General features: G+C 50.4%; 1 protein-coding gene across 10 annotated transcripts in view; it reads left to right on the forward strand.

The window, feature by feature from the left end:
• ADAD1 (adenosine deaminase domain containing 1) overlaps positions 1-17972 on the forward strand; it is a 660856-nt gene that overhangs the window by 124066 nt on the left and 518818 nt on the right. For all 10 annotated transcript variants that reach the window (XM_063920281.1, XM_063920280.1, XM_063920279.1 and 7 more), the window contains exon 2: positions 6392-6565. In XM_063920281.1, coding sequence (XP_063776351.1) covers positions 6397-6565 — 169 coding nt within the window. In that variant the 5' untranslated portion in view covers positions 6392-6396. The remainder of the gene's footprint in view (positions 1-6391; positions 6566-17972) is intronic.

Genomic DNA, 17972 nt, shown 5'->3' on the forward strand with positions numbered 1-17972 from the left:
GAATAGTAAGTCTCTAAATCAGCCATTATTAAAACCTTATTTTGGTATATTCTTGCTTAGATATATACAGTGTTTCTGCTGCGGGGTACACTGGGCTCCACAAGGATAGACATTGGGGTGTAGAGTAGGATCTTGATCCGAGGCACCAACAGGCTCAAAAGCATTGACTGTTCCCAAGATGCATAGCGCCGCCTCCTCTATAACCCCGCCTCCCTGCACAGGTGCTCAGTTTTGTAGTTGGTGCCGCAGAAAGCAGGCACATAACAGAGGGACTGCTCTGGGCAGCCCTAAGAAGAGCTTTTTTGAGAAGAAAAGTGAAGACTTCAAGGGCTGCAGCAGTGTGTACATGTCTAGCGACATTCACTGCTGCAGCTCCATCTCTCCCCAGCGGCGCTGTACACTCCCGCGCCCTGGATGCCGGGTACCTACAGCAGGAGGCTCCGGTTTTCTTCTGGTCAGGCACACACGACGGGGGCTCTCCGGGATCGCGTGGCCGCGCTTCGGGAGGTGGTGAGTGGGTCCCGCTCGCGGGACCCGTGCTTTATCGCGATCCGGCGTGGTCGGTGGGAGGTGGGCCGCGCGCTGGCGGTGGACACTGTGGCAGTACAGGCGATCCCACTAGATCACCAGGGCATGGGTGCAGGTCCGGTTTTCTCTCTAAACCGTTTTACAGTAGCCCGCAGTACCAGGTGGTTTTGCCAGCAGAGGGAATAAGGCTTAGACCTGGAGCTCCTCCCCCATTTCCAGCAAATGTTCCCGCCTTGGAGCTGCATATCTGTCTCTCCCTCACTCCCTGTCAGTGTTTGAGCGCCATTTCTCTCAGCTACACTGTTCCTGGGACTGCTTGGGCAAATCCTCCTTTGTAAAGCCGCCTGGTTGTCAGCGCTGTGACTTTACATGACACTTAAGTATTCTACATGTCAATTAGACAGTGTTAGTTAAGAAAGAGTGCATTTAGTCAGGGTTCTCTGGTACAAGTACCCTGGGATATACATCCAGTTCTTACTGTGCAGTGTTATATCTATTGACTACATAGCGCTATATATATATATATATATATAAAAAAAAAAAAAAAAAGCTGGTCCAGTGCAGTATTATTGTTAGTAATAACCTCTGCATTGTATTGCTGTGACTATATGTGTGTGCATTAGCTTGCGGAGTGGTTTCCATTTCGTGTCTCTCACTCAACTTGCTATCTCTATATTCTATAACCTGAGGGGGCTTGGTGCGTCAGGTTTTATAATTATATAGGATTTTCACAAGATATACTTTAATACGTATTTTTCTGTGATTTTAGTCACCATATCTCTCCTGTATCTCTGCTTGTGCTGACTACACTGCACAGGGGTTTGGGCAAGAGGTATTGTGCTGCTGACAATTGTACTGTGTTACCTGATACTGTCTGCTTCTGAAGGTAACGGTTATATCATGTCTGCTTCTGAAGGTAACGGTTCTGGGGCTGAACACACTGCCAGTGTTGCTTAAGCCACAGATCCCTATGAGGAGACTATAGCAGCTGTGGGCTCTGGTTCTGGGGGCTCCTTGCCCCCCAGTGGGACTGTGGCAACGGGGGTACATAATGACCCACCAAGGGCTGCTTTCTCCACGCTTCTACATACGCTAGTTACTAAACTAACGCCCCCTATGGGACCTCCTATGCCGGTGCAACAGTATGTGGTCCCCGCAGCTAACCCGCCGTGGGCGGATCATTTATCTGCTCAATTGAAGAAGTTGAACCAGTCATTGACTACTAAAAAGTCTGACACTCGCTCGCCTAAGACCAAGGGGTCCTCTAAGAGAGCTCTTATCTCCTCACAATCCACTGCTGTCACTGACGCCTCGTCTGATGAAGATGGCGCTTACACTGACCCCACAGATTCTGACATAGATACTGCTGATGGGGAGGGTAGTTCACATGTGGATGTTCTTGATCTTTTGGAGGCTATTAAGTTGATTCTACAGATTACCGATGATCCCGAGCCATCCGTCCCTCCCTAAGAAACCAGATAGGTTCAAGCGTCAGAAGGTGATTAAACAAGTTTTACCTCACTCTGACCACCTAGTGGATATACGTCAGGAACCCTGGGGAAACCCGGGAAAGAAGTTTGTGCCTCAAAAGAAGATGCTGGCTCGCTATCCCCTCGCGCCAGAGCTGTCTAAAAATTGGGAAACACCTCCTCCAGTAGACTCGCATGTGGCTAGGATGGTGGTTTCCTCAGCTCTACCTGTCACTACTGTCACGTCTCTAAAAGAGCCTACGGATAAACGTGTGGAGGGTTGTCTGAAAGCGATTTACACCCTCACGGGTGCTGCACAAAGGCCCACTATTGCAGCAACATGGGCTGCAGTGGCTATTGAAGCATGGGCACTAGAGTTGGAAGCTGAAATATCTTCTGACCATGCTAGACAATGCTTGTCATATATTGTCACAGCTTCTCACTATATTAAAGAGGCGGCTTCGGATGCCGGTATCCTAGCAGCCAAGGCCTCTACTATGTCAGTCCTGGCTCGTCGGATATTGTGGCTGAGATCCTGGTCTGTGGATCTGTACTCTAGAAAAACCCTGGAGGTAGATAGTGGCTGACTTGGCTACTGCCAAAACTGCCTGTCTGCCAAGTACCGCTCCTTCTGTGTCGAAGGCTAAAGGTACTTCCTTTCGCCCTTTTCGTCCTTCAGGTAAAGCTAAAGGTCAGGCGTACAACAAGCAGGCCCGCACTTCCAAACCTGGTAAGCCGAAGCCCAAAAGAGCCTGGGCTGCCCATCAGCCAGCTTCCAAGACGGATAAGCCTGCCGCATGATGGAGCGGGTCTCCCCCTGGGGGATCCCAGGGTGGGGGGCCGGCTTCTAGGGTATACCCAGGAATGGTTGAAGACCACTTCAGATGCCTGGGTACGGGAAGTCGTCACTCGAGGTTATGCCATAGCCTTCAAAAACCGTCCCCCCTCATCGATTTTGCCTGACAGACGTCCCGTTGGACCAGACAAAGACAAACACTCTACATTCGGTGGTACAGACCCTCCTGGATATAGGAGTCATAGTACAGGTGCCTCTTGCTCAGAGGGGCTGGGGCTACTATTCTCTGCTGTTCCTAGTCCCGAATCTGAACGGTTCCTCTCGGCCCATTCTCAATCTCAAGGCATTGAACAGGTTTGTGAAAGTTTCCAAGTTCCATATGGAAACCCTTCGCTCTATAGTTCTAGCCTTGGAACCTGGGGATTACATGGTCTCCCTGAACATACAGGATGCTTACCTGCATATTCCTATAGCAGTGTCACATCAGCAATACCTGAGGTTTGCGATTGGCAACCTTCATTACCAGTTTCGGGCGTTACCTTTTTGGTTTAACTGCGGCTTCGCGAGTCTTCACCAAAGTTATGGCGGTGTTGACGGTACTCCACCGTCAAGGGGTCAGGATCCTGCCGTATCTGGACGACTTGTTAATCCTGGCAAATTCCCCAGAAACTTCTCCTACGTCATCTGGATATGACTGTCCGGTTTCTACAAGTCCACGGGTGGCTCATCAACTGGAAGAAATCCTCCCTGTTCCCTGCTCAGAGCATGGTGCACCTGGGAGCGCTATTGGACACTCACAACCAGCGGTTGTTCTTGTCTCAGGAGAAAGTCTTGAAGCTTCAGGACAGTATTCGTTGCTTCCTTTCTCATCCGCAAGTGGCGATACATTCGGCAATGCAGGTGCTGGGCCTCATGGTCTCAGCATTCGACATGGTGGAGTATGCTCAATTCCATTCTCGCCCCCTCCAGAGGCTGATTCTAGCCAAGTGGGACGACCTGCCTCACCGGATCAGGTCTCACATGATCTCTTTGACTCCGGAGGTCCGTCTGTCGCTGCACTGGTGGCTCCAGGACCAACGATTGTGCAGGGGCCGTCCCTTCTGGATATCCGACTGGGTCCTGTTGACGACAGATGCCAGTCTAAGAGGTTGGGGCGCAGTGCTGGAGCAACACTCCCTTCAGGGTCGGTGGACCAAGGAGGAATCTCTCCTCTCGATGAACATTCTGGAATTGCGGGCGGTCTTCAATGCGTTGAACCTGGCCCAGCATTTAATTCAGAACCGTCCTGTTCAAGTACAGTCGGACAACGCCACCACAGTGGCTTACATAAATCATCAAGGCGGCACTCGAAGCTGTTGGGCAATGAAGGAACTCTCACGGATTCTACAATGGGCGGAACGCCATCTACCGGCCATATCGGCAATATTCATTCCGGGGGTCCTGAATTGGGAAGCGGACTTTCTCAGTCGTCAGGACGTACACGCCGGAGAGTGGGGCCTCCATCCAGAAGTATTTCAACTCCTAGTGGAAAAGTGGGGCCTTCCAAACATAGATCTGATGGTGTGTCGACACAATCACAAGGTTCCGGTCTTCGGAGCAAGGACAAGGGATCCTCAAGCAGCATTCGTGGATGTGCTGGCGGTGCCGTGAAGGTTTCGGCTGCCGTTCGTGTTCCCTTCGGTGTCACTCCCGCCCAGGGCAATTTGGAAGTTCAAGCAAGAAAGAGGAATTGCTTCTCATAGCTCCAGCGTGGCCCAGATGGCACTGGTTCTCAGACCTGCAGGGCCTATCGTCAGAGCGTCCAATTCTACTTCCACAACACCCAGTCCTACTCGTTCAGGGCCCCTTTGTCTACCAGGACGTAGCCCGGCTGTCTTTGATGGCGTGGCTCTTAAAGCTTCCGTCTTGAGGGCTAAAGTGTTTTCTGAGGCGGTCATTCAAACTATGTTGCGGGCCCGGAAACCGGCTTCTACTCGGATTTACCATAGGGTCTGGCATTCTTACCTTGTTTGGTGCGCATCTAACGATTATGACGCTTCCAAGTTTAGTACAGCCAAGTTGTTGGCATTTCTTCAGCAGGGCCTGGACTTAGGCCTGTGTCTGGCCTCCCTCAAGGTTCAAATATCTGCATTGTCGGTGTGGTTTCAGAGAAAAATTGCGACCTTACCTGATGTGCATACTTTTACTCAGGGTGTGTTGCGTATCCAACCTCCCTATGTCCCACCTGTGGCTCCTTGGGACTTGTCGGTGGTTTTGGAGGCGTTACAAGAGTCTCCGTTTGAACCTCTTGGTTCAGCTGACCTTAAGTGGCTTTCTCTTAAGGTGGTGTTTCTGCTGGCTATTGCTTCAGCTAGAAGAGTGTCGGATTTGGGTGCCTTGTCCTGTAGTTCCCCATGGCTGATATTTCACCGTGACCGGGCGGTTCTTAAGACTCGTCCCGGATATTTACCTAAGGTGGTTTCTTCGTTCCACCTTAATCAGGAGATTGTGGTTCCGGCACTTGTTTCTCCTGATCTGTCTCCCAAAGAGCGGTCTTTGGATGTAGTACGGGCTCTCCGTATCTATGTGAAGAGAACTGCTTCTATTAGGAAATCTGATTCTCTCTTTGTTCTGTTTGGATTTCACAAACGTGGCTGGCCTGTTCACAAGCAGACTTTGGCCAGATGGATTAGAATGGTGATTGCACATGCTTATGTGAAGGCTGGTTTGTCAGCTCCTGCTCGCATTACGGCCCATTCTACTCGGTCCGTTGGACCTTCTTGGGCGGCCCGCCGTGGTGCGACCCTTAAACAATTGTGCAAGGCGGCTACGTGGTCCTCGGTGAACACGTTCAGTAGGTTCTATGCCTTCGATACTGCCGCTTCCCAGGATGCTTCCTTTGGACGCCGGGTTCTTGTGCCCGCTACAGTGCGTCCCCTCCCTTAAGGAACTGCTTTAGGACATCCCCTATGTCTATCCTTGTGGAGCCCAGTGTACCCCGCAGTAGAAAACGAGTTTTGTGGTAAGAACTTACCTTTGTTAAAACTCTTTCTGCGAGGTACACTGGGCTGCACAAGGCGCCCACCCTGACACACTTAGCTTATTTGGGTTTCTATGGCATTAGCCGCTGACACTTCTCCTGTCGTGAGAGTGTGGTGTATGTGGCTACTAATCGTTGTTGTCTCTTTTCCTGCTACTGCTGGTTAACTAAAAACTGAGCTTCTGCGCACGGAGGCTGGGTTATAGAGGAGGCGGCGCTATGCATCTTGGGAACAGTCAAAGCTTTTGAGCCTGTTGGTGCCTCAGATCAAGATCCTACTCTACACCCCAATGTCTATCCTTGTGGAGCCCAGTGTACCTCGCAGAAAGAGTTTTAATAAAGGTAAGTTCTTACCATAAAACTCGTTTTTTTCTTGTTTGTTGATTACTTGGTTTACCATTATTGTCTGTCCTTTCCCAACCCCCCTGCTCCACCCCCATTGTTCTTCATACACCCCCTTTATACTGTTCTCACTGAGCAACCCATAATTTCCCATGGACTGTATAGGTGTTGACCTAGTTTTACTCAGTAGAGGTTGCTAATATTTGTTTTTTCTTTTTTAAAAACTTTATATTACAGACAAAATGGCAGGCCTTGGTTGTTGGAATCAAACTTCTAGGGTGCCAAGTTTTGCTCAGATGCTTAAAAAAAATTTGCCTGTTCAAGCACCATGTCCTGCTGTAAACAAAGCATCCACACCTTCACTGTGCAGTGATACACTGGATGGGACTTCAAAAGTGACTCCAGTTACAGGTAATGTAGCTTTTTATTTTTTTTATTCATACTAGCTGAATACCCGTGCTTTGCTACGGAATTTCAAGTATTTCTGTGCGTATAACTTTAATTTTGAAGGACTTCCTGGTAAACTAAACCGCCCATCCTCCGGCAAGGGAGCAGCCCAGAGACGGAGGGGACGCCCGCTGCTGGGAACCTCCCGGGATCACCATCCCCCCCCCCCCCAAGCTGAACACAGCAGCAAGTGCCTGGTATACCGGCGAGGAGACATCAGTGTTACCCAGGAGCAATGCCGTCGTGCCCCCCGGTGTGAGTGGCCTGTGCAGTGACACTGGTAGTTATAGCGGCTGCTTCTGTGCCGGGGGTGATCACAGGGAGCAGCGACCTTGATGCGATTTATCATCGATGCCGCTGTGTAGCCGTGGACGGATCCGCATCGCGCTGCTGCAGATCAGTTGTCAGAAAGCAAGTAGCGGAGTGGGGGGAGGATGTTAAACGTGGAGAGCCTGGACTGGGTGGATCTGTGTAGGAGTCTCTTGACGTGGGTATGCGTGAAAGCAGCAGGGCTGACACATCCCCAACCCTCAGGCCCTGCACACACTGCCGACTGCTGTCTTTGTTTCATCACCCGAGCTTGGTGTCGTTTATGCGGGAGCTGTTCCCCCAGGGGTCACTATGTAATGGGCCTCTGGGCTACAGTATATACTTGTCAGTTTGATGCTTATAGCGCCATCATAATTTGACACTGTCAGTCATTTTGAACATTTTTTTTCTCTTACGTCCGAGAGGATGCTGGGGACTCCAAAAGGACCATGGGGTATAGACGGGATCCGCAGGAGCTTGGGCACACTAAAAAGACTTTGACTGGGTGTGAACTGGCTCCTCCCTCTATGCTCCTCCTCCAGACCTCAGTTAGACTTTGTGCCCTGGAGTGACTGGACACACACTAGGGGAGCTCTCCTGAGTTTCTCTGGAAAGACTTTTGTTAGGTTTTTTATTTTCAGGGAGACCTGCTGGCTACAGGCTCCCTGCATCGTGGGACTGAGGGGAGAGAAGTCAGACCTACTTCTGCTTAGTTAAAGGCTCTGCTTCTTAGGCGACTGGACACCATTAGCTCCAGAGGGTTCGATCACTTGGTTCGTCTAGCTGCTTGTTCCCGGAGCCGCGCTGTCACCCCCCTCACAGATGCCAGAAGACAGAAGCCTGGTGAGTATTAGAAGATCAGAAGACTTCAGTGACGGCAGAAGACTTCAGCAACGAGGTACAGCGCAGCGGTAGCGCTGCGCTCCATGCTCCCACACACATCCACCAACGGCACTCACAGAGTGCAGGGTGCTGTGGGGGGGTGGGGGCGCCCTTGGCAGCAGTTGCTGAGGTTGTTACAACTTGTTAACGCTATATTCGAGCACCGTATATTAAACCCCCGCCAGTATAAAGAATTTGAAATTGAGCGGGACTGAAGCGCGTCGGGAAGGGGCGGGGCTTAGCCGCACAGCTCACCAGCGCCATTTTCCTCTCTCCACAGCCGCTGCAGAGAACGCTGGCCTGGACCTCCAGGCTCCTCGCAAGTAACAGGGAGCACAAACGGGGGGGGACACACAAATATTTTTGGTGCTTTTATTGTTATTAACAGCGCTACTGACATATATTATTTTGGTGTAGTATATGGGCGCTGGGGTGTGAGCTGGCATACTTCCTCTGTGTTTCTCTCTTTAGGCTTTCCTGTAGGCTGTCCCCTTTATTTGGCCAGTGTGTGTGTTGAGTGTCGGTACTTCGTGTCAACATGTCTGAGGCTGAGTGTTCCTCCCCGGAGGAAGTTACTGGGGGAGCAGAAAAGGAGCTGGAAATGGCTCTGTCGACACAGTCGACTACTGATTGGGTTGCTATGTTGAGTACACTTAATGCCAATGTTGCTATGTTGTCTAAGAGGTTGGATAACTCTGTTTCTCAGACACAGACATGGAGAAAATCCACCGAGGATGCTTTGGCTCAGGTGCAGACCCCCTCAGGGTCTCAAAAACGTTCATTTACTCAGATGGTTGATACAGATGCTGACACGGACTCAGATTCCGATGTTGAGTTTAATGAGGCTACTTTACACCCAAGGGTAATTAAGAGTATTCAGTACATGATTGTGGCTATTAAAGATGTTTTACATATTTCTGACGAACCTACGGTTCAGGAAACAAGGATTTGCCTATTTAAAGGAAAAAAACCTGAGGTGAAGTTACCCCCCTCTCATAAAATGAATGCTCTTTGTGAAAAAGCGTGGGAGTCGCCGGACAAGAGGTGGCAGATTCCCAAGAGAATTTTTATGGCTTATCCTTTCCCCTCTGATGACAGGGAAAAATGGGAGTTGTCTCCGAATGTCGATAAGGCTCTATCCCGTTTGTCCAGGAAGGTGGCGCTTCCGTCCCGACACGGCTGCTCTCAAGGATCCGGCGGATTGCAAGCTGGAAACGTCTTTGAAGGCCATTTTTGTTAATACGGGTGCATTGCTCAGACCTGCTGTGGCGTCGGTATGGGTGAGTAGTGCTATTGCTAAATGGGCTGATAATTTAGCTTCTGATATGGATACCCTTGATAAAGATAATATTCTTTTGACTCTTGGTTATATCAAGGACGCTGCAGATTACCTAAAGGATGTGGCGAGGGATGTTGGCCTCTTGGGATCAAGAGCCAATGCCATGGCGGTCTCGGCCAGGAGGGTGCTGTGGATCCATCAATGGAATGCTGATGCCGACTCCAAGAAAGCTATGGAAGCTCTCCCCTTCAAAGGTAGTGTCTTGTTTGGTGACGTCCTGGCGGACCTGGTGTCTACCGCTACTGCGGGTAAGTCATCTTTTCTTCCTTATGTTCCCACACAACAAAAAAAGGCACCCCATCAACAGATGCAGTCCTTTCGACCTAATAAATACAAACGAGGTAAAGGCTCGTCCTTCCTCGCTTCAAAGGGTAGAGGAAGGGGAAAGAAGTCGCCTGCAGGATCAGGTGCCCAGGACCAAAAGTCCTCTCCCGCCTCTACCAAATCCACTGCATGACGCTGGGGCTCCCCTGAGGGAGTCCGGGCAGGTGGGGGGCCGTCTCCGGAACTTCAGTCAGGTCTGGGTTCATTCAGCCCTGGATCCTTGGGTCTTAGACATAGTGTCTCAAGGGTACAAGCTGGAGTTTCAGGAGATGCCCCCTCACCGTTTTTTTTTTTTAATTTTGGCCTTGCCAGTGTCTCTTCCGTAAAGAGACGTGGTAATTGCTGCGATACAATAGTTGTGTCAGCAGAGGGTCATTGTTCCCGTCCCAACGGGGGGAAGGGTTCTGTTCGAGCCTCTTTGTTGTACCGAAGCCGGGCGGTTTGGTCAGACTGATTCTGAACCTAAAATCCCTCAATCCGTACTTGAAAATTTTCAAGTTCAAGATGGAGTCTCTTCGAGCGGTGATATCCAGCCTCGAAGGGGGGGATTTTATGGCGTCAGTCGACATAAAAGATGCCTACTTACACATCCCGATATATCCTCCACATCAGGCATTCCTGAGATTTGCGGTAGAGGATTATCATTACCAATTTCAGACGTTGCCGTTTGGGCTTTCCACGGCCCTAGGGTTTTCACGAAGGTCATTGCAGAAATGATGGTTATCCTTCGCAAGCAGGGGGTTACAATTATCCCGTACTTGGACGATCTCCTGATAAAGGCGAGGTCCAGGGAACAGTTGGTAAGAATTGTGGATCTTTCCCTGTCAGTTCTGCGACAACACGGTTGGGTTCTAAATTTGCCAAAGTCTCAGTTGATCCCGACCACTCGGCTGCCCTTTCTGGGCATGATTCTAGATACGAAGCTACAGATAGTGTTTCTTCTTGAAGACAAAGCTCTAGAAATCCAGACAATGGTCAGGGAGCTTCTGAGGCCGACAAGTGTGTCGATTCATCAATGCATTCGGGTTCTAGGGAAGATGGTTGCGGCTTACGAAGCCATTCCGTTTGGCAGGTTTCATGCCTGGGTGTTTCAGTGGGATCTGCTGAACAAATGGTCCGGGTCTCATCTGCACATGCACCGGAAAATAAGTCTATCTTCCAGGGCCAGGATTTCTCTCCTGTGGTGGCTGCAAAGCTCTCACCTTTTAGAGGGACACCGGTTCGGAATCCAGGACTGGGTCCTGCTGACAACAGATGCAAGTCTCCGAGGCTGGGGCGCAGTCACGCAAGGAAGAAATTTCCAGGGAAAATGGTCAAACCAGGAATCTTGTCTCCACATAAATGTTCTTGAATTAAGAGCCATTTACAACGGCCTGGTGCAAGCGAAGAACCTTCTTCAGGGTCTTTCTGTCCTGATCCAGTCGGGCAACATAAGAGCGGTGGCGTACGTGAACTGCCAAGGCGGTACAAGGAGCAGGGCGGCTATGGCGGAAGCCACAAGAATCTTTCGCTGGGCGGAGCAGCACGTGAGCGCCCTGTCGGCAGTCTTCCTCCCGGGCGTGGACAACTGGGAAGCAGACTTCCTCAGCAGACACGATCTCCATCCGGGAGAGTGGGCCCTTCATCAAGAGGTATTTGCAGAAGTGACAAGGCGTTGGGGAATTCCTCTGATAGACATGATGGCGTCTCGCCTCAACAAGAAGCTTCCGAGGTATTGTTCCAGGTCACGGGACCCCCAAGCCAGTGCAGTGGACGCCCTGGTGACTCCGTGGGTGTTTCAGTCGGTGTATGTGTTCCCTCCGCTTCCTCTCATTCCAAAGGTGCTGAGGATCGTTCGACGAACAAGGGTTCAGACGATACTCGTCGTTCCAGATTGGCCACGGAGGGCCTGGTATCCGGATCTTCAAGAATTACTGGTGGAAGATCCCTGGCCGCTTCCTCTAAGAGAGGACCTGTTACTGCAGGGGCCCTGCGTTTTTCCGGATTTAACGCGGCTGCGTTTGACTGCGCGGAAGTTGAGCGCCAAATCTTAGCTCGGAAAGGTATTCCCGGGGAGGTCATCCCCACTCTCCTTAAGGCTAGGAAGGAGGTTACGGCGAAACATTATCACCGTATTTGGAGAAAGTATGTTTCGTGGTGTGAAACCAAAGCAGCTCCTGCGGAGGAGTTTCACTTGGGTCGGTTTCTCCATTTCTCTAACGTCCTAGTGGATGCTGGGGACTCCGTCAGGACCATGGGGATTAGCGGCTCCGCAGGAGACGGGGCACAAAAATAAAGCTTTAGGATCAGGTGGTGTGCACTGGCTCCTCCCCCTATGACCCTCCTCCAAGCCTCAGTTAGGTTTTTGTGCCCGTCCGAGCAGGGTGCAATCTAGGTGGCTCTCCTAAAGAGCTGCTTAGAAAAAGTTTTTAGGTTTTTTATTTACAGTGAGTCCTGCTGGCAACAGGCTCACTGCATCGAGGGACTTAGGGGAGAGAAGTGAACTCACCTGCGTGCAGGATGGATTGGCTTCTTAGGCTACTGGACACCATTAGCTCCAGAGGGAGTCGGAACACAGGTCTCACCCTGGGGTTCGTCCCGGAGCCGCGCCGCCGACCCCCCTTGCAGATGCCGAAGATGGAAGAGGTCCAGAAGCAGGCGGCAGAAGACTCTTCAGTCTTCCTGAGGTAGCGCACAGCACTGCAGCTGTGCGCCATTGTTGTCAGCACACTTCACACAGCGGTCACGGAGGGTGCAGGGCGTTGGGGGGGCGCCCTGGGCAGCAATATATAATACCTTTTTTATGGCTAAAAATACATCACATATAGCCCTTTGAGGCTATATGGATGTATTTAACCCCTGCCAGATCTCACAGATTCCGGAGAAGAGCCCGCCGAAATAGGGGGCGGGGCTTATTCTCCTCAGCACACAGCGCCATTTTCCTGCTCAGCTCCGCTGTGAGGAAGGCTCCCAGGACTCTCCCCTGCACTGCACTACAGAAACAGGGTAAAACAGAGAGGGGGGGCACTTTTTTTGGCGATATTAATATATTTAAGCTGCTATAAGGATACAACACTTATATAGGGTTGTTCCCATATATATTATAGCGCTTGGGTGTGTGCTGGCAAACTCTCCCTCTGTCTCCCCAAAGGGCTAGTGGGGTCCTGTCTTCAATAGAGCATTCCCTGTGTGTCTGCTGTGTGTCGGTACGTGTGTGTCGACATGTATGAGGACGATGTTGGTGTGGAGGCGGAGCAATTGCCGGTAATGGTGATGTCACCCCCTAGGGAGTCGACACCGGAATGGATGGCTTTGTTTATGGAATTACGTGATAATGTCAGCACATTACAAAAATCAGTTGACGACATGAGACGGCCGTCAAACCAGTTGGTACCTGCCCAGGCGTCTCAGACACCGTCAGGGGCTGTAAAACGCCCTTTACCTCAGTCGGTCGATACAGACCCAGACACGGACACTGAATCTAGTGTCGACGGTGAAGAAACAAACGTATTTTCCAGTAGGGCCACACGTTATATGATCACGGCAATGAAGGAGACTTTGCATATCTCTGATACTACAAGTACCACAAAAAGGGGTATTATGTGGGGGGTGAAAAAACTACCTGTAGTTTTTCCTGAATCAGAGGAATTGAATGATGTATGTGATGAAGCGTGGGTTAACCCAGATAGAAAAGGGCTAATTTCTAAAAAGTTATTGGCATTATACCCTTTCCCGCCAGAGGTTAGGGCGCGCTGGGAAACACCCCCTAAGGTGGATAAGGCGCTCACACGCTTATCAAAACAAGTGGCGTTACCGTCTCCTGATACGGCCGCCCTCAAGGATCCAGCTGATAGGAGGCTGGAAACTACTCTAAAAAGTATATACACACATACTGGTGTTATACTGCGACCAGCCATCGCCTCAGGATGGATGTGCAGTGCTGGAGTGGTCTGGTCGGATTCCCTGACTGAAAATATTGATACCCTGGATAGGGACAGTATTTTACAGACTTTAGAGCAATTAAAGGATGCTTTTCTTTATATGCGAGATGCTCAGAGGGATATTTGCACTCTGGCATCGAGAGTAAGTGCGATGTCCATATCTGCCAGAAGAAGTTTATGGACACGACAGTGGTCAGGTGATGCGGATTCCAAACGGCATATGGAAGTATTGCCGTATAAAGGGGAGGAATTATTTGGCGTCGGTCTATCGGATTTGGTGGCCACGGCAACTGCCGGGAAATCCACCTTTTTACCTCAGACCCCCTCCCAACAGAAAAAGACACCGTCTTTTCAACCGCAGTCCTTTCGGTCCTATAAGAACAAGCGGGCAAAAGGACAGTCATATCTGCCCCGAGGCAGAGGAAAGGGTAAGAGAGGGCAGCAAGCAGCCCCTTCCCAGGAACAGAAGCCCTCCGCGGGTTCTGCAAAGCCCTCAGCATGACGCTGGGGCTTTACAAGCGGACTCGGGAGCGGTGGGGGGTCGACTCAAGAATTTCAGCGCGCAGTGGGCTTGCTCACAGGTGGACCCCTGGATCCTGCAGGTAGTATCTCAGGGTTACAGGTTGGAATTCGAGAAGTCTCCCCCTCGCCGGTTCCTAAAGTCTGCTTTGCCAACGTCTCCCTCAGACAGGGCGACGGTATTGGAAGCCATTCACAAGCTGTTTTCTCAGCAGGTGATAGTCAAGGTACCCCTCCTACAACAGGGAAAGGGGTATTACTCCACGCTATTTGTGGTACCGAAGCCGGACGGCTCGGTAAGACCTATTCTAAATCTGAAATCTTTGAACCTGTACATACAAAAATTCAAGTTCAAGATGGAATCACTCAGAGCAGTGATAGCGAATCTGGAAGAAGGGGACTTTATGGTGTCCCTGGACATAAAAGATGCTTACCTACATGTCCCAATTTGCCCTTCACATCAAGGGTACCTCAGGTTCGTGGTGCAAAACTGTCATTATCAGTTTCAGACGCTGCCGTTTGGATTGTCCACGGCACCTCGGGTCTTTACCAAGGTAATGGCCGAAATGATGATTCTTCTGCGAAGAAGAGGCGTATTAATTATCCCTTACTTGGACGATCTCCTGATAAGGGCAAGGTCCAGAGAACAGCTGGAGGACGGAGTAGCACTAACCCAAGTAGTGCTGCAACAACACGGGTGGATTCTGAATTTCCCAAAATCTCAGTTGACCCCGACAACACGTCTGCTGTTCCTGGGAATGATTCTGGACACGGTTCAGAAAAAGGGGTTTCTTCCGGAGGAGAAAGCCAAGGAGTTATCCGAACTTGTCAGGAACCTCCTAAAACCAGGAAAAGTGTCTGTGCATCAATGCACAAGAGTCCTGGGAAAGATGGTGGCTTCTTACGAAGCAATCCCATTCGGCAGATTCCACGCACGGACTTTTCAGTGGGATCTGCTGGACAAATGGTCCGGATCGCATCTGCAGATGCATCAGCGGATAACCTTATCGCCACGGACAAGGGTGTCTCTTCTGTGGTGGTTGCAGAGTGCTCATCTGTTAGAAGGCCGCAGATTCGGCATACAGGACTGGGTCCTGGTGACCACGGATGCCAGTCTGAGAGGCTGGGGAGCGGTCACACAGGGAAGAAACTTCCAGGGAGTATGGTCAAGCCTGGAGATGTCTCTTCACATAAATATACTGGAGCTAAGAGCGATTTACAATGCTCTAAGCCTAGCAAAACCCCTGCTTCAGGGTCAGCCGGTGTTGATCCAGTCAGACAACATCACGGCAGTCGCCCACGTAAACAGACAGGGCGGCACAAGAAGCAGGAGAGCAATGGCAGAAGCTGCAAGGATTCTTCGCTGGGCGGAAGATCATGTGATAGCACTGTCAGCAGTGTTCATTCCGGGAGTGGACAACTGGGAAGCAGACTTCCTCAGCAGACACGATCTACACCCGGGAGAGTGGGGACTTCATCCAGAAGTCTTCCACATGATTGTGAACCGTTGGGAAAAACCAAAGGTGGATATGATGGCGTCTCGCCTCAACAAAAAACTGGACAGGTATTGCGCCAGGTCAAGAGACCCTCAGGCAATAGCTGTGGACGCTCTGGTAACACCGTGGGTGTTCCAGTCAGTGTATGTGTTTCCTCCTCTGCCTCTCATACCCATAGTACTGAGAATCATACGGCAAAGGGGAGTAAGAACGATACTCGTGGCTCCGGATTGGCCAAGAAGAACTTGGTACCCGGAACTTCAGGAGATGCTCACGGAAAATCCGTGGCCTCTACCTCTAAGACGGGACCTGATTCAGCAGGGACCGTGTCTATTTCAAGACTTACCGCGGCTGCGTTTGACGGCGTGGCGGTTGAACGCCGAATTCTAAGGGAAAAAGGCATTCCAGAAGAGGTCATTCCTACACTGGTTAAAGCCAGGAAGGAGGTGACTGCACAACATTATCACCGCATTTGGAGAAAATATGTTGCGTGGTGCGAGGCCAGGAAGGCCCCCACGGAGGAATTTCAATTGGGTCGATTCCTACATTTCCTGCAAACAGGATTGTCTATGGGCCTCAAGTTGGGGTCCATTAAGGTTCAAATTTCGGCCCTGTCGATTTTCTTCCAGAAAGAATTGGCTTCAGTTCCTGAAGTCCAGACTTTTGTAAAAGGAGTACTACATATACAGCCCCCGGTTGTGCCCCCAGTGGCTCCGTGGGACCTTAATGTAGTTTTGGAGTTCCTCAAATCCCATTGGTTTGAGCCACTCAAATCGGCGGATTTGAAATATCTTACATGGAAAGTAACCATGCTACTGGCCCTGGCTTCAGCCAGGAGAGTGTCAGAATTGGCGGCTTTATCGTATAAAAGCCCATATCTGATTTTCCATTCGGACAGGGCAGAACTGCGGACGCGTCCTCATTTTCTGCCTAAGGTGGTGTCAGCGTTTCACCTGAACCAGCCTATTGTGGTGCCTGCGGCTACTAGCGATTTGGAGGATTCCAAGTTGCTGGACGTTGTCAGGGCATTGAAAATATATATTTCAAGGACGGCTGGAGTCAGAAAATCTGACTCGCTGTTTATACTGTATGCACCCAACAAGCTGGGTGCTCCTGCTTCTAAGCAGACGATTGCTCGTTGGATTTGTAGCACAATTCAACTTGCACATTCTGTGGCAGGCCTGCCACAGCCTAAATCTGTCAAGGCCCATTCCACAAGGAAGGTGGGCTCATCCTGGGCGGCTGCCCGAGGGGTCTCGGCATTACAACTCTGCCGAGCAGCTACGTGGTCGGGGGAGAACACGTTTGTAAAATTCTACAAATTTGATACCCTGGCTAAAGAGGACCTGGAGTTCTCTCATTCGGTGCTGCAGAGTCATCCGCACTCTCCCGCCCGTTTGGGAGCTTTGGTATAATCCCCATGGTCCTGACGGAGTCCCCAGCATCCACTAGGACGTTAGAGAAAATAAGATTTTACTTACCGATAAATCTATTTCTCGTAGTCCGTAGTGGATGCTGGGCGCCCATCCCAAGTGCGGATTGTCTGCAATACTTGTACATAGTTATTGTTACAAAAAATCGGGTTGTTCTTGTTGTGAGCCGTCTGTTCAGAGGCTCCTACGTTGTCATACTGTTAACTGGGTTCAGATCACAAGTTGTACGGTGTGATTGGTGTGGCTGGTATGAGTCTTACCCGGGATTCAAAATCCTTCCTTATTGTGTACGCTCGTCCGGGCACAGTATCCTAACTGAGGCTTGGAGGAGGGTCATAGGGGGAGGAGCCAGTGCACACCACCTGATCCTAAAGCTTTATTTTTGTGCCCTGTCTCCTGCGGAGCCGCTAATCCCCATGGTCCTGACGGAGTCCCCAGCATCCACTACGGACTACGAGAAATAGATTTATCGGTAAGTAAAATCTTATTTTTTTGCAGGCAGGCTTTGATGCAGGCCTGAAATTGGGTTCCATCAAAGTGCAGATTTCGGCTTTGTCTATTTTCTTTCAGAAAGAATTGTCCGTCCTTCCAGAGGTTCAAACTTTTTTTGTGAAGGGTGTACTACATATCCATCCTCCGTTTGTGGCGCCGTGGGAACTTGAAGTGGTGTTGCAGTTCCTTATGTCTCACTGGTTAGAACATTTGCGTAAGGTTGAGTTAAAGTTTCTCATTTGGAAAGTGGTCATGCTTTTGGCTCTGGCATCTGCCAGGCGAGTGTCAGAGTTGGCGGCCTTGTCTCACAAGAGCCCTTATTTGATCTTCCATTCGGATAGAGCGGAATTGAGGACTCGTCAACAATTTCTGCCGAAGGTGGTTTCTTCGTTTCACATTAACCAACCTATTGTGGTGCCTGTGGCTACGGATGCTGTGGCGGTCTCTTGATGTTGTAAGAGCTTTGAAAATTTACGTCGCCAGAATGGCTCTTACCAGGAAAACAGAGGCTTTGTTTGTCCTGTATGCTTCCAACAAGATTGGAAATCCTGCTTCTAAGCAAACTATTGCTCGCTGGATTTGTAATACGATTTAGCAAGCTCATTCTTCGGCTGGGCTACCGTTGCCGAAGTCGGTAAAGACCCATTCTTCCAGAAA

Source organism: Pseudophryne corroboree, chromosome 1 (assembly GCF_028390025.1).
Source record: "Pseudophryne corroboree isolate aPseCor3 chromosome 1, aPseCor3.hap2, whole genome shotgun sequence".
NCBI classification, from domain to species: Eukaryota; Metazoa; Chordata; class Amphibia; order Anura; family Myobatrachidae; genus Pseudophryne; species Pseudophryne corroboree.